Below are 12,512 nucleotides of genomic sequence, written 5' to 3' on the forward strand. Positions count from 1 at the left end.
TCCTGCCTCTCTTTCACCTAAATTTTTTCCACGGCAGAGCTGCTCAGCGGATCAGGGGGGCAGAAGCTTTAAGGTTTATTAAAGGCTTAATTAACCAGGGTGCTTTGCCCCCCTCCCAGCCCCGGGCAGGCGGTTTAGCTGCTCCGAGCCTCATCCCGAGAGCTCTGCACCGGCATCCTCCTGCCTCCGCGCACGCACCGAGCCCGTCCTGCCTCCCTTATCAGGCCCGAATAGCTGTGACATGATGTATTGTTTTTCCCTCCTCAAACAAATGACATCAGAAGAAGGAAACCGGCAGTTTTGTGCTCCAGCTCCAGCATCGGGCGGCCAAAGTCGGAGCCCCCGCTAACGCCTCCTCGGCCGGCCGCTGCTTGGTGCTTCTGGACCGTGGCCGGCGTCTCTGCCGCTCCCCTCCCCTCGGCTCCCCGGTGCCCCCGGCCGCATCCCGCAGCGGTGCCGGGCTCCAGCTGCAGGACACGGCTCTGGCAGCCGCCCACGGCCGCAGCTGGGGAAGCCGCCGGCGGAAACGGAGCCCGGCCGCCCGCGCGGCTCCCCCTGCCCCGTCCTGACCCCCTCAAATCTGGAAGGGCTTTGAGCCGGGCGAGCGCGGGGACGGTAGGTTTGGGCACCGGGCAGCAAGACAGGACCAACCTCGAAAGCCGGGGACGGGCCTCCGACGTGGGAGGACCCCGTGGCCTGGCCGAGCATCCCCAGGAGCAGGACGGCGCGCGCAGCCCTCGGCTCACGCTCGACCCCAACGCGACCTACTCCGACGTGTTTGAGACCTTCGGGAGGTTTCTGTTGGCCGGGATCCGGTTTGCCCTCGAGTTTCTGCAGACTTTTTGCAGCCCCAGGACCCCAGGAGGGGAGTTTGGACGGGTCTGCTGGAAGAGCGACCTCCTGGCTGAGCCCGGCCCCGGCCCCGGCCCCGGCCCCGAGGGGGCGGCAGGTCCCGGTCCCAGCCCCGGCCCCGGCCCCGGCCCCGGTCCCGGCCGCGGGGAGCAGGAAGCTCCCCGGCCCGGGCAGGGCTGCAGGTCCGACCCGTGCTCCGAGGGGGCGGTCCGGCCGCAGGCCCGGCCCCGGCGCTGCCCCGACCCGCCTCCCGGCTCACACGCGCCGCGGCGGCGGGGCAGCGGCGGCCGCCGAGCGCAGCGCGACCCGGCCCGGCCCGGATCTGCTGGGCTCCGCTCGGTTCGACTCGGCTCCGCTCGGATCGGATCGTATTGGATCGGATCGGATCGGTTCGACTCGGCTCAGCTCGGCTCGGCTTGGCTCGGCTCGGTTCGGCTCGGCTCGGCTTGGATCGGATCGATTCGGCACGGCTCGACTCGGCTCAGCTCGGCTCGGTTCGACTCGGCTCGGCTCGGCTCGGCTTGGCTCGGCTCTGTTCGGCTCTGTTCGGCTCGGCACAGCGCGGCCCGTCGCGGTGAGCTGCGAGCGAGCGGGGCCCCGTCCCCGTCCCCGTCCCCGTCCCTGTCCCCGTCCCCGTGCCCATCCCCGTCGCGGCCGGCCAGCGCCGGGCGCGGGGGTTGCCGCGGGGGGAGCGTGCGTGGGACCCTCCAAGCGGGACCGTGCGACGGGGTGGGAGCGTGCGGCACCGCTGCAGGACAGGAGCGCGCAGCAGCGGCCGGCGCGGTGGGAACGCGCACGCACCTCCGCGCACACGCGTGCACACACGCACAAACCCGGGGCAGAGGTGCGACGCCGGAGCCGGGCGCCACCGGCTCAACCTCCGCTTCCCCCAGCTGAGCAGCGGTGCAAAAACTGGGAAAACTCCCCAAATCCCCCAAACCGACGGGGCAGTCGGAGCGCTTCGCTTGGCCAAGCGCAGAGCTGCCGGCGTAGACGGCTGCACCTCCGCCCGGCCTCCCCGTCCCCCGCGCCGGTCGCTTGCTCACTCACCGCTTCGCAACCGTCTCCGCAACCGCGCGGGGCCGCGGCCGGCTGCTGCTCCGCGGTTTCCGGCGCCGGCCGAGCCGGGTCCCTCTGTCACCCCGCCGCAAGGGCTGCGCGCATGGCTTTGCACCAAGGCCCAAAGCCAGACCCCGTCTCTGGACCCGTTGCATCCTTCCCCGGGCCGCAAACCCCGGGAAGCGCCGGGTGCCGGGAGCTGCGAGCGGGACGGCGTTTCCGCAGCGGCCGTTCGCCGGAGCGAAGCATCTCCTCTCTCCGTCCGCTCCGCTTTTCTTATCGGGTGGTTGCAAAACGCGTCGGGCACCCTCCGAGTTCCTCTTCCTCCTTCGCGGGCGCGCGGAGAAAAACCCCGTCCTCCGGCCGCCTTGCAGCGGGACGGGGGAGCAAACGGGTCGCTCGCTGCAAAACCGGACGCTCCTTGGCCGACGCAAAGTCCGATTTCTCGTGGAAACGGTGCAAAAAAGCCCTGCAGTGCTCCCCTCCGTCACCAGGAGGCCTTAAGGATCATGACACCCCGTTTTTTTTTAATTTTTCCATCCCCGCCGCTCGTAATGCCGGGATCAGGGCCGGCACCGGGGTGTCCTGGCGCTGCAGCCAGTTTGGGGTGAACCGAGGGGGTTTTTGGTTTTTGGCTGCCGTGGAAAGTGAAGGACATTGCTTTGGGTTCCCCTAAATCAGAGCTGAGGTTTCTCGGGAGGAGCAAGGAGGAATTCCCAGAAAAAGTCATTTGGATCCAGCTGCAACATTTCATCCAAGCTGAAACACAGATCATGAGATGAGATCATGAGGGGGTTTTGCAGGTTAGTCCTTCATCCAACCTCCCCTTTCCAGCGTGGGCCAAGCTCTGGCCCCCTATTAAGCCAAACCTTCAAAAAACGCTTTTCACGGAGAAAACAAATTTGAAATATTCCAGCTGTTTGCATCTTTCCCAATATATTAGCGAGGATTGCTGTTTCACCACGTTAGCCCCAAATTCATTCCCGGACGCTGCTTCCAAGACTCCTATAACGCCGCGCTGCTTCGCACAGGGCTTTTTGCCCTTCCGATCGAGGGGCAAAAGGGGAAACTGAGGCACGGGGCCGAGGCATCGGGTTGCCGGCCGTCGCTTGCCGGGTGGAAACGGGCACCGGGGTTTGCAGAGCCGGCGGGTGCTGGCCGGGGCGAGGACGCTTCGGCCCCGGGACGGGCGACGTCGCGCAGACGAGTGCCCCCGGCACCAGCTGCGCATTTGGCGGGGTCTTCACGGGGTCGGAAGCTTCTGGCTGTTTTCTTGTGAAAATTGCTGAGGATTTTAACCGTGCTCCCAGAGGAGAGGAAGCCGTGCCAGGTTGTTTGCTTCCCAGCGTCTCGAGCGGTTCCTGATATGGAGCAGGGATTTTGATGAGGCCGCAAAATGCCTGCAAATTCCACGAAATGCCTGCAAATTCCACAAAATGCCTGCAAATTCCACAAAATGCTTGCAAATTCCATGAAATGCTTGCAGATTCCACAAAATGCCTGCAAATTCCATGAAATGCTTGCAAATTCCACGAAATGCTTGCAGATTCCACAAAATGCCTGCAAATTCCACGAAATGCTTGCAAATTCCACGAAATGCTTGCAGATTCCACAAAATGCCTGCAAATTCCATGAAATGCTTGCAAATGCCACGAAATGCCTGCAAATTCCACAAAATGCTTGCAAATTCCAGAAAATGCCTGCAAATTCCACAAAATGCCTGCAGATCAGGGCAGGGAGAACACCCACACTCCGCATCGGGCAGGGAAACGCCGTAAATGCAGCACGGCGTTGCCCTCCGGCGCGAGACCCCGGGAGCCGCGTTTGCAGTCAGCGCGGCCGGGGCTGCTCGCAGCCGCGCGGCTCCGCGGCCCTGCCAGAAAATGCATCCGTGTTGATTATTCCCGTTAAACCTCATCCGAGCCCAGCGAGAATTCAGTCACGGCCGCGATTTGCTTTTGCTTCAGCGATTTTGGTCCTGCTGCCAGACGCCCCGGCACAAAATCCGCCCCGGAGGCGGCAGGGAGGGCAGCGGGGTCGCTGAGAAAAGGGGCAAAAAAGAGGATTAAATCCCTCTACTCAGTGATTCGATGCACAACCCCGTCTCTCCTCCGTCGCCCTGCCTTGGCCCTGGGTGCTGCGAGTTCCCTGGGCGCCCGTGACCTTGGTGCGTGCCCTCCTCTGCCGACAGCCCCCTCCTTCCCTTATTTACTCCTCCAAATATCCTCATGCGGATACCGTTACAGGAGTATTTTGGGATACCAGCATCACATGTACGTGCCGGAGGGGGAATATATACGTGGAGCGAGCCTGTCCGGCCAGCGCAGCCACGTTCATCCGGACCCGGCACGTGGTCCGAACCGGAGGAGCCGACACGCAGGGGCGATGCCCTGAGCTCGCTGTGTCCGAGTGACCGGAGGGCGCATAAAAAGCTGTGCGCAGTCATCTGCATTTGTGCAAGAGAAAAAAACCACGGGAAGGACGTGGTGGAAGCAGACGCGACTGGTCCTCACCGAAACATCCAGAGGGATTTGCTTTCAGAAGTCCCAGAAGCATTTTTCATGCTTGGTTTCCTCGGGCAAAGAGTGCCGCCTCCCTTTGCTTTCTCCCTCCCCGCTGCCCCTTTCTGCCCCCTCGTCCCAGCCGGAGCTCGATGCATCGCTGTAAAATCTGGCACGCTTGAAATCTTACCCGTAGGCAGAGGAAAGGGCAGCCGCCGGCTTTTGCATCTCCCCATGGCTTGGCTGGCCGCATCCTTTCCGTCTCGCTTGCTGAGGATGTAACGGAGTCGGGGGCAAGCAGGGTGGACCGCAGCCCCAACAGACACAGCAGGTTTTGTCCCAGGAATCCTGGTCATCTGGGCAAAATTCAAAAAAAAAAGAAAGGCTTTTGCATTACCAAAAAAGCGAAAGGAGAGCAGCACAGCAGGGACAAGGCTGCCTTGTGAGCGGGGGTTTTGTCTCCGTAATTACGCCGTCGAGCCAACTGGAAAGCCCCATTTGCTCTTTTTTCAGAGGAGGCAATGTGGATCTTGGCACGTCCGCATCAAGGGCTCTGTGTGGCTTGGGGCAGCCTGTGTCCCCCTAAATGCTGGAGGAGATGCCCCGTGTCCTCTTACAGATGGGTTTCAAATGAGTCGTGATTTGTAGTTGGTGTTGCAGGAGCTTGCTGGGAGGAAATAAGTCATGGAAACGGGCTGGACGCTGAAAGATGGGGTGTCCAGGGAAACGTTAGGGGAGCTTTGCCCTTCTGCTGTGTTTCAGCATGGCAGATCCACTGATGCAAGCCAAAAGGGCTCATAAAATAAGCAGCCCCACTGCAGCGTGCCATAAGCCCCCAGCTGCAAGCCAAAGGGAGCCAGATGGGTGCCGAGGCTGGCATTGGTGGCCACCAGGCCCAGACCCTCATTTGAGGGCTTCACAGGGCTTTGGTCATTCCCCTGCACCAGCTTCTCTAAAAATTGCCCTGAAAGATCCTCTCCAGGCAAGGACATGCCCTAACTCAAGCCGGGATGGACGTAGGAGCTTGGGGCTTGCCGCCGTTTTCAAAGGCTTGTGATGAAATGGGGAAGAACCATGGCTGGGCTGGCAAGCAGAGGACTCTTGCCTGCTCCCAGTGATGCTGGTGGTGGAGAACAGCTTCAGCGATAGCAATATCCCCGCTTGGCTCAGGGGGCACCAGGGGCTCCCCGCATGTGAGACTGAGGTTTCTGGAGCGCTGTAGACCTTCCCCGGGTCTTTTTGAACATCTCTTGGATGGCCAACTTCTTCATGGTGGCCTGTTCAAAGTGTTTCATCTGCTGCCAGGTCTGTGGGGAACCGTTGTGTCTTTGGCTCCAGATCTGCAAAGCTAAGAGTGAAGGAAGAAATCAGGGAAATAAGCAGCAAAAAAAGTGTTTCCGTGTTTCCCTGAGCATTACTGGACATATCTGCAGGGGAAAAAAAGTCCGTGGAGGATGGTCAAGCGAAGTATCTGCCTGGGTGAGAAGGAAGGAGAACCAGGCCCAAGAAAAAGCAGAACCTGCCGGACCAGGGATGGTGTGGGTGGTATCTCAGTTCCCTGTGTTGAGAACAGAGCAGTTTCCAAAGTTATATTTGGATTTTTGCAGATGTTGCAGGTTAGGCAGGGCATGAGCGTGTGGTTTCTTCCCACGTTCCTGGGATGCGCAAGCCTTGGCCAATAACGCTTGTGGTCTGCTTCCCAAACACGTCCAACGGGACGAGCAAACAGAGGGAGACATCAGCGGGGAGTGTTTCTGTCCCATGTCCGTGGAGGCCAGGCGAGAACCGGCTCCGTCTAATCCACCCCCAGGAGCAAGCGGTTGGGGTTATCCCATGCAATGACGGGTTGGAGGGATCGCTTCACCCCTTCTCTGTCCCATACGAGTTGTCAGGTCACTTTCTCTGCAGTGGAGCTTCTCTTCAGGCAGAGATAGTCCCCGTTGATGGCTTCTAGGAGCACAGCGTTGCCTGCTCCTTGCTCAGGACCTCTTGTTTCACCTAGCGTAGTGGTGCCAGGTCAGAGCTGTGCACTGTCACCTAAAGCCACGCAGGGATTTGGATGCTCAGGGCATGTACCAGGCTCAGTAAAATCATACGAGAGCACCTTTACCCAAATCCTTCGTCCTGTGGTCGCTCCTGCTCGCGGAGCTTCTGCGGTGGATTCGTCTGCCCGTAACCCCGTTTCTGCCGGCTCCCCTCCAGCTGCACCAGCCTCACCGCCCGCCTCTGAGCCCCTCCTGCCTCTGCCTTTGTGCACGGGGACATGAAAGCAGAGACTGTTTCAGGACTTCTTCCAAAGGGGTGCTCTCAAAGGGACGGTTGTTGTTAGCCATGCGAGTCGTAGACATGGGGACAATAGTCATTTCAGTCCAGTTTGGGCAGCTGGCCAGCAAGGCGGACTGGATTACCTCTCCCAGCAGCAGGCCCTGGGACTGCTCCATCCTCCAGGCTTAGCTAGAGGACCGCGATGCACGTGACAGTTGGGTTCTGCTTCCTCCCTGGCGTTTGGGTTCCCCTTTGAGTCTTACCCGGTGTTAGTGGGTAGGATTTTGATGAGTTCGGCCTCGTTCGGCTCAGGGAAAACCGCTGGGCTGCACGACGAAGCCTTGCGTCACCGGGTGCTTGCAGCCAGCTCTGTGTCGGGGTTGTAATGGGGTGCAGCAGCGCTGGGCCGTCGAGGCAATCGCTGCCCGTCACCTGGGATCAAACCAGCTCGTTTTGCAAAAAGCAAGGCAAATCCGTTTTGTTTCGCAGCCCGGCCGATGGACTTGCTAAGTGATCGTGTGTCAGTCTGATCGTGGGCTGTCCCCAGCATACAAAAGGGCCCTTGTTCCTCCTAAAACAGTGCAATGCCGCACTGTGCACGTCTGCAGTGACTGTTTGTAGCCTATTTTTCCGGCCTCAGCCAGTCATTCCCATGTGTGAACTGGCCTTGTGCGAGCATGGATGGACTTTCTGGTGGTGGTGATGCTGCAGAGGCAGTTCTTAAGGCCAGAGAGCAGGACCAGCCGGGTGGTCACCGTCATCCCAACACAAGCAAAACCCTGCACTTCCCTTTCCATAGCCCCTTGGTATTAAAAAAACATCAGCAAGAACAAACCAACTCTTCCTCCTAAATCCAGATAGGGTGACTACAGGGTGAAGGTGGAGAACACACTCCCTTTGGCAAGGTTTTATTACAGGGGTCTGCAGATGCTGTGGTGATGTTTGCTCTACCAGAAGGACCTGGAGGACCTATGAAATCACTGCCCTGCCAGTCACGGAACTGCTTTCTGAAGAATGCAGTTCCCTTTTCTGCCCTTTCTGCCTGTGGTTTTGTAGGATGCACATTTCACAGTGCTCAGCTATGTCTCTTCTCGTGGATGGTTGACCACAGAACGGAGCGTGCTTCCTGTTCTGCAGCTCAGGAGACCAGATTCGGTCCTGCCAGGAAAGGTGGTTTGGGGCACTGAATTAGGCTGCAGAAGGTCCAAGTTTGACAGTGACACTGGATTTCTTGGTGACTTCAGACCAGTTTGGTTCCTTCTCTGTGCTGCAAATGTAAAATGAGGAAAAATAAAACTCCCTTTATCTGCTAGACCGTAAATCCTACACGTGAGGGGCTACCTTGCTTGCGTAGACACCCAACGCGGTGAGGCCCTGGCCTCCATGGGGACACAGTGTCCTGGCACGAGATACACACTGCCACTGCTTGAGTCATTGTCACGTGCATTGCGATGGCATTGCCTGCCACACAGTGAGCCATGCTCACGGGTCGGTTTCAGATAGACACACCCAAGCGCTGATGGCAACATCAACAGGAGGAGAGCGAAAGTGTGCAAATATCATAGTGACAGTGAAAATGCTGGCCTCTGCAATGCACCGCATTGCTGCGGCAGTGGGGTTTTCTCATCTAGTCTGCCTCTTCTGGGGAATCCTCACCTCTGTGTCCTTACCGCCTCTTTCCTTTTCCCCCAGGGTGATGGCGAACTCAACAACTCCTCAGGCCTGGACCAGAATCGTCAACACTTCCTCGGTCACAAGCAGCATGGAAGACAACACGTACAAGTGTGTATTTGATGAGGACTTCAAGTACGTCCTGCTGCCTGTCTCCTATGGCATCGTGTGCGTGGTGGGTCTGTTCCTCAACCTGCTGGCCCTCTATGTCTTCATCTTCAGGATCAAGACATGGAACGCCTCCACCACGTACATGTTCAACCTGGCCGTGTCCGACACGCTCTACGTGGTCTCCCTGCCCCTCCTGGTGTACTACTATGCCATGGGGGACAACTGGCCCTTCAGCGTGGGCTTGTGTAAGATAGTCCGCTTCTTGTTTTACACCAACCTCTACTGCAGCATCCTTTTCCTCCTCTGCATCAGCATCCATCGATTCCTGGGCATCTGCTTCCCGCTGAAGTCCCTGCAGTGGGGGCACGCTCGCTATGCCCGGAGAGTGTCGGTCGTCGTGTGGGTGGTCACTGTGGTGTGCCAGTTGCCCGTGCTCTTCTTCGTCACCACCAGCATGAAGCGCGACAGTATCACCTGCCACGACACATCCAGGAAGGACCTCTTTGGCCAGTTTGTCATTTACAGTTCGGTGATGCTGGTGCTTCTCTTCTGCATCCCCTTCCTTATCATCATCGTGTGCTATTGCCTAATGGCTCGGAGGCTGCTACAGCCCACAAGGGGTACCTCCCGGATGTCCCAATCCAAAAAGAAGTCAGTCAAGATGATAATCATAGTCCTGGTGGTCTTCATCGTTTGCTTCCTTCCTTTCCACATCACTCGTACCTTGTACTACTCCTTCCGGAGCTGGGACTTAAGTTGTCAGACCCTCAACGCTATCAATTTAGCCTACAAGGTGACCAGGCCCCTAGCTAGCACCAACAGTTGCTTGGATCCCATTTTATATTTCTTAGCAGGACAAAGATTTATGAAGTTTGCAGGCAACAAAATGCCAGGGAAACCCCAAAATGAAATGGCCCTGGGAATCATGCCCAATGCTCACCTGAAAACCAGCAATGGCACAGACACGATATCCGAGGATAGGAAATCCTAGCTCTTCTCCATCACGTTACGGTGAGTACCCTCTCCCCAGTGGAAGGGTTTATCCTGTGCGTGAAGGGAGCTGGTGATGCCTTCGGTCTCCCGAGGCCTGCGGTGGTTTGCAGTGCACTGGCTTGCACCCGCTTCAGCGTGGTCCGTGTTAAATGCACTCCTATGCAAGCTGCCATTTCGAACGTTTTTGAAGGAAGATGCTTCTGTGGTTATACCGAGAAACTCCGTATCTGTGTCTCTTCTGCCAAACCTGCCCATCTGCTCAACACCGAATGGCATCTCCCCAACAGTGAATGTCAGTGACCTCTATGATGGTGGCAAAATGTGCTAGAAAATCATGCCCCGAATATTTAAGATTGTTTTCTAAACCAGAAACTTTTCATGCAAAAGACTTCTGAGAACTGAAGAAATACATTTGCCTTTCTCCAGATACCCTGGCACGTTGTTAGCAAGTGTTTATCAGAAGTTTTGTGTCTCTTGGCAAGGGAAGAAAGGCTTTCGATCGATGAGGAGCGTCAGCTGTGGTTTTAATAAACAGGTCGATAAAAATAACAAGTGCAAATACCACCCGCTGCAGCGAAGGGACTCCCACAGCTCTAACAGCCCTTAAGAAATGTTCCCCCAGCTTCTGCCCATGCCTCTGATGGACCAGCCAGGAAGGGATTTCGAGGTCTTCTCCAAGGGCTGCTTTGCCATTAAAGGGGTTGCTGGTGGGATGATACCCTCCATCCCATGGGGGCTTGCTGGTACTAGCAGGCAGGTCCCCTGTAGCTTCCTCCATGAAGAAGTGTGAGTGGGGTTAGCGTCCTACTCATCAGAGACCTGCTAGTGCTTTGCCCCCCAGCAACATCCACCTTCGAAAGGCTTTTAGAAACTCGTAGAGTTATCTCAGCTGCTGCCTTTAATAATCATCTCCAGCTCATTAAAACTTAAGGGGGTTGAGCTCTTTATGCCTTGTTTTTAACCCTCTTATTAATGATTCATGTTTCCAGCAAAGGAGCGTAGACTGGTGCCCATACCCTCCGCTAAGTGCTGCCATGTCCTCGTTGCTGCTCAGAGATTACAGCCCTTAGCAGCTTGCCATGACCCAAAGAGCTGCTGAAATCCTGCGCAGACCCTGCTGTCCAGTCTCCCCATGATCCCAGTAATCCCAGTGCTCAGCATATCCCTCACTGACAGCATGGACCTTCCCTTGGAAATTTGGCAGTGCTAAATGCTGAATTTAGGAGCCGTAACATTAAACGTGGTGCTTAGGGAGCACTGTGTCTGCTAGTCAGGACTAAGCTTCTGTGTGGGTTTAACTCCCACTGGAGCATCTTTAAGCAGGGAAGTGACCCTGCTCCTGTGTCTAGTCCTAGCCCTTTTCTCCAGGCTGTGCTGTGCTGGCCGTCTTGCCCACGCTGATCCTGAGGGTCTGTGAAAGGGGAGGAAGACATCGAGCATATGGCAAATGGCTCGCGTCTCCCTCACGTGGAGACGTTCCTTCTCCGGGCCTTTTTTTCAGGGTCTGCAGATCAAGAAGGGTGGGAAACCCCAAGATCGAGGAAGGTAGGCAGCAGAGGTGGGGGAGAAGAGCTCCCCAGGTGCCATGTCCCTTCTCAAGGAGGATGGGTGTAGGTTGATCTCCAGTGATGGCTTCTTGTGGCCGGTGGGAGTCAAATATTCTCCAGCATGTGCAAAACCACCAGAATCCGGCCAGTCGCAGTTGGGATGGACAGCACCGTCTTGGCTGCTTTTGCTCAGGTCTTCTCTGATTGGCTTTCCAGCTGTTGAGTTGGCATGTCTCATGCCAGTCCTGACTGGATTTGGCCTTTCATCCTGAAGTCTGTCAGGACAATTCAAACCAGGCTAGCAAAAATATCCACAAAACACTTCACTAGATGATCTGCTTGGTCTTTCTCTTTGTAATTGCTGGGTTTAAGAGTAGAGAGCCCAGGCACATGGTTTCCTTGCCCAGCCTTGCCACGAGAATGCTGTTTAGCCACCCAAAAATGAAAATTGTCCTACAGAGCTGGACTAGTCATATTTTATAAGAGCAGCCACGGCTCTATTTTAGGGTTAGACAGATACATTTGATCCTGGTTTAAAACCAATTCTCAGACCTAAAAAGAGTTTCTCCCATCCCTCCTTCTTCTAAGCATGTGTTTGTGGCTTGCTGGAGATAACGACATGGTGCCACGTAAGCAGCCAAGTATAGCCGGGGTGACTGGGACCCCACCGACATAACTGGGAGGTTCCTGTGGTCCTGCTCAGTGGAGCCGTCATCCCTTGGAGGGCTCCTGACCCGACCAACATTATCATGGCCACAGGAGGCATTGGGGGAATTGTCTCTGTCCATGCTCAGCCCTGAGCACCAAACGTGAAGAGAAACAGGACATCTGTAGGATGGTTCACCTCATTCACCGTCAGATGTGGGTCCCTCTGTGGTCCTGGCTCCACACAAGCTAGTGGCACTATTTGGGTTCAGGGTGATTGGAGAGGTACCAACTGGAAAGTTATATATATGTGTTTTTGTTATTGTTTGTAAAAGCACTAACTTATACTAAAAAAGTGAGTTTTGTGACAATAACTGTACAATTTTTATTTTTGTAACATGCAAACATCTCAGATTTCTTATAGGAAATAAATTTATTTCAGCTATTAGCGCTCTTCTGCCATCTCTTCTGATGTGTACAAGGAAGAGGGTAGTGGGCACACGAGCAGGGTTGCTGAACATCACCCGGGAACTGGGTGACCCGCTCAGGTGGAGGGGGCTGCTGGAGCACCCCAAAACCCAGCGGCACAGCGAGGAGGGCTTCATGTCTGAGCTGACTTCAGTTTATCTTGTCACCATCTCCCTCTTTCCAGAAATGTCCAGTAACGCCCACACTTGGCCCAAATCCTTGCTTCTTGAAGGCAGGAGGGCAGGAGACCCGAAGGAGCCAGCTAATGGTACTGGATGAGGCTTTGGTGTGGAGGCAGGTCAAAGGCAACCCCAGTGCTCCCCACGATGGCTCTTGTCCTACAGCTGGCCAAAGTGGACCTCAATAGCCATCGTGCGGGTTTCAGGCCTCCCTCCGCCTG

At 56.5% G+C, this 12,512-nt stretch overlaps 1 protein-coding gene across 1 annotated transcript; it reads left to right on the forward strand.

Annotated features, from left to right (window-relative positions):
• Positions 1-1,129: 1,129 nt before the first annotated feature.
• Positions 1,130-12,098, forward strand: P2RY2 (purinergic receptor P2Y2). Its single transcript, XM_026097965.2, has 2 exons — positions 1,130-1,426; positions 8,370-12,098. The coding sequence occupies exon 2, from the start codon at positions 8,374-8,376 to the stop codon at positions 9,448-9,450; it is 1,077 nt and encodes a 358-aa protein (XP_025953750.2). The 5' UTR covers positions 1,130-1,426; positions 8,370-8,373; the 3' UTR covers positions 9,451-12,098.
• The last annotated feature ends 414 nt before the right edge of the window (positions 12,099-12,512 follow it).

This window comes from Dromaius novaehollandiae, chromosome 1, assembly GCF_036370855.1.
Source record: "Dromaius novaehollandiae isolate bDroNov1 chromosome 1, bDroNov1.hap1, whole genome shotgun sequence".
Lineage (NCBI taxonomy): Eukaryota > Metazoa > Chordata > Aves > Casuariiformes > Dromaiidae > Dromaius > Dromaius novaehollandiae.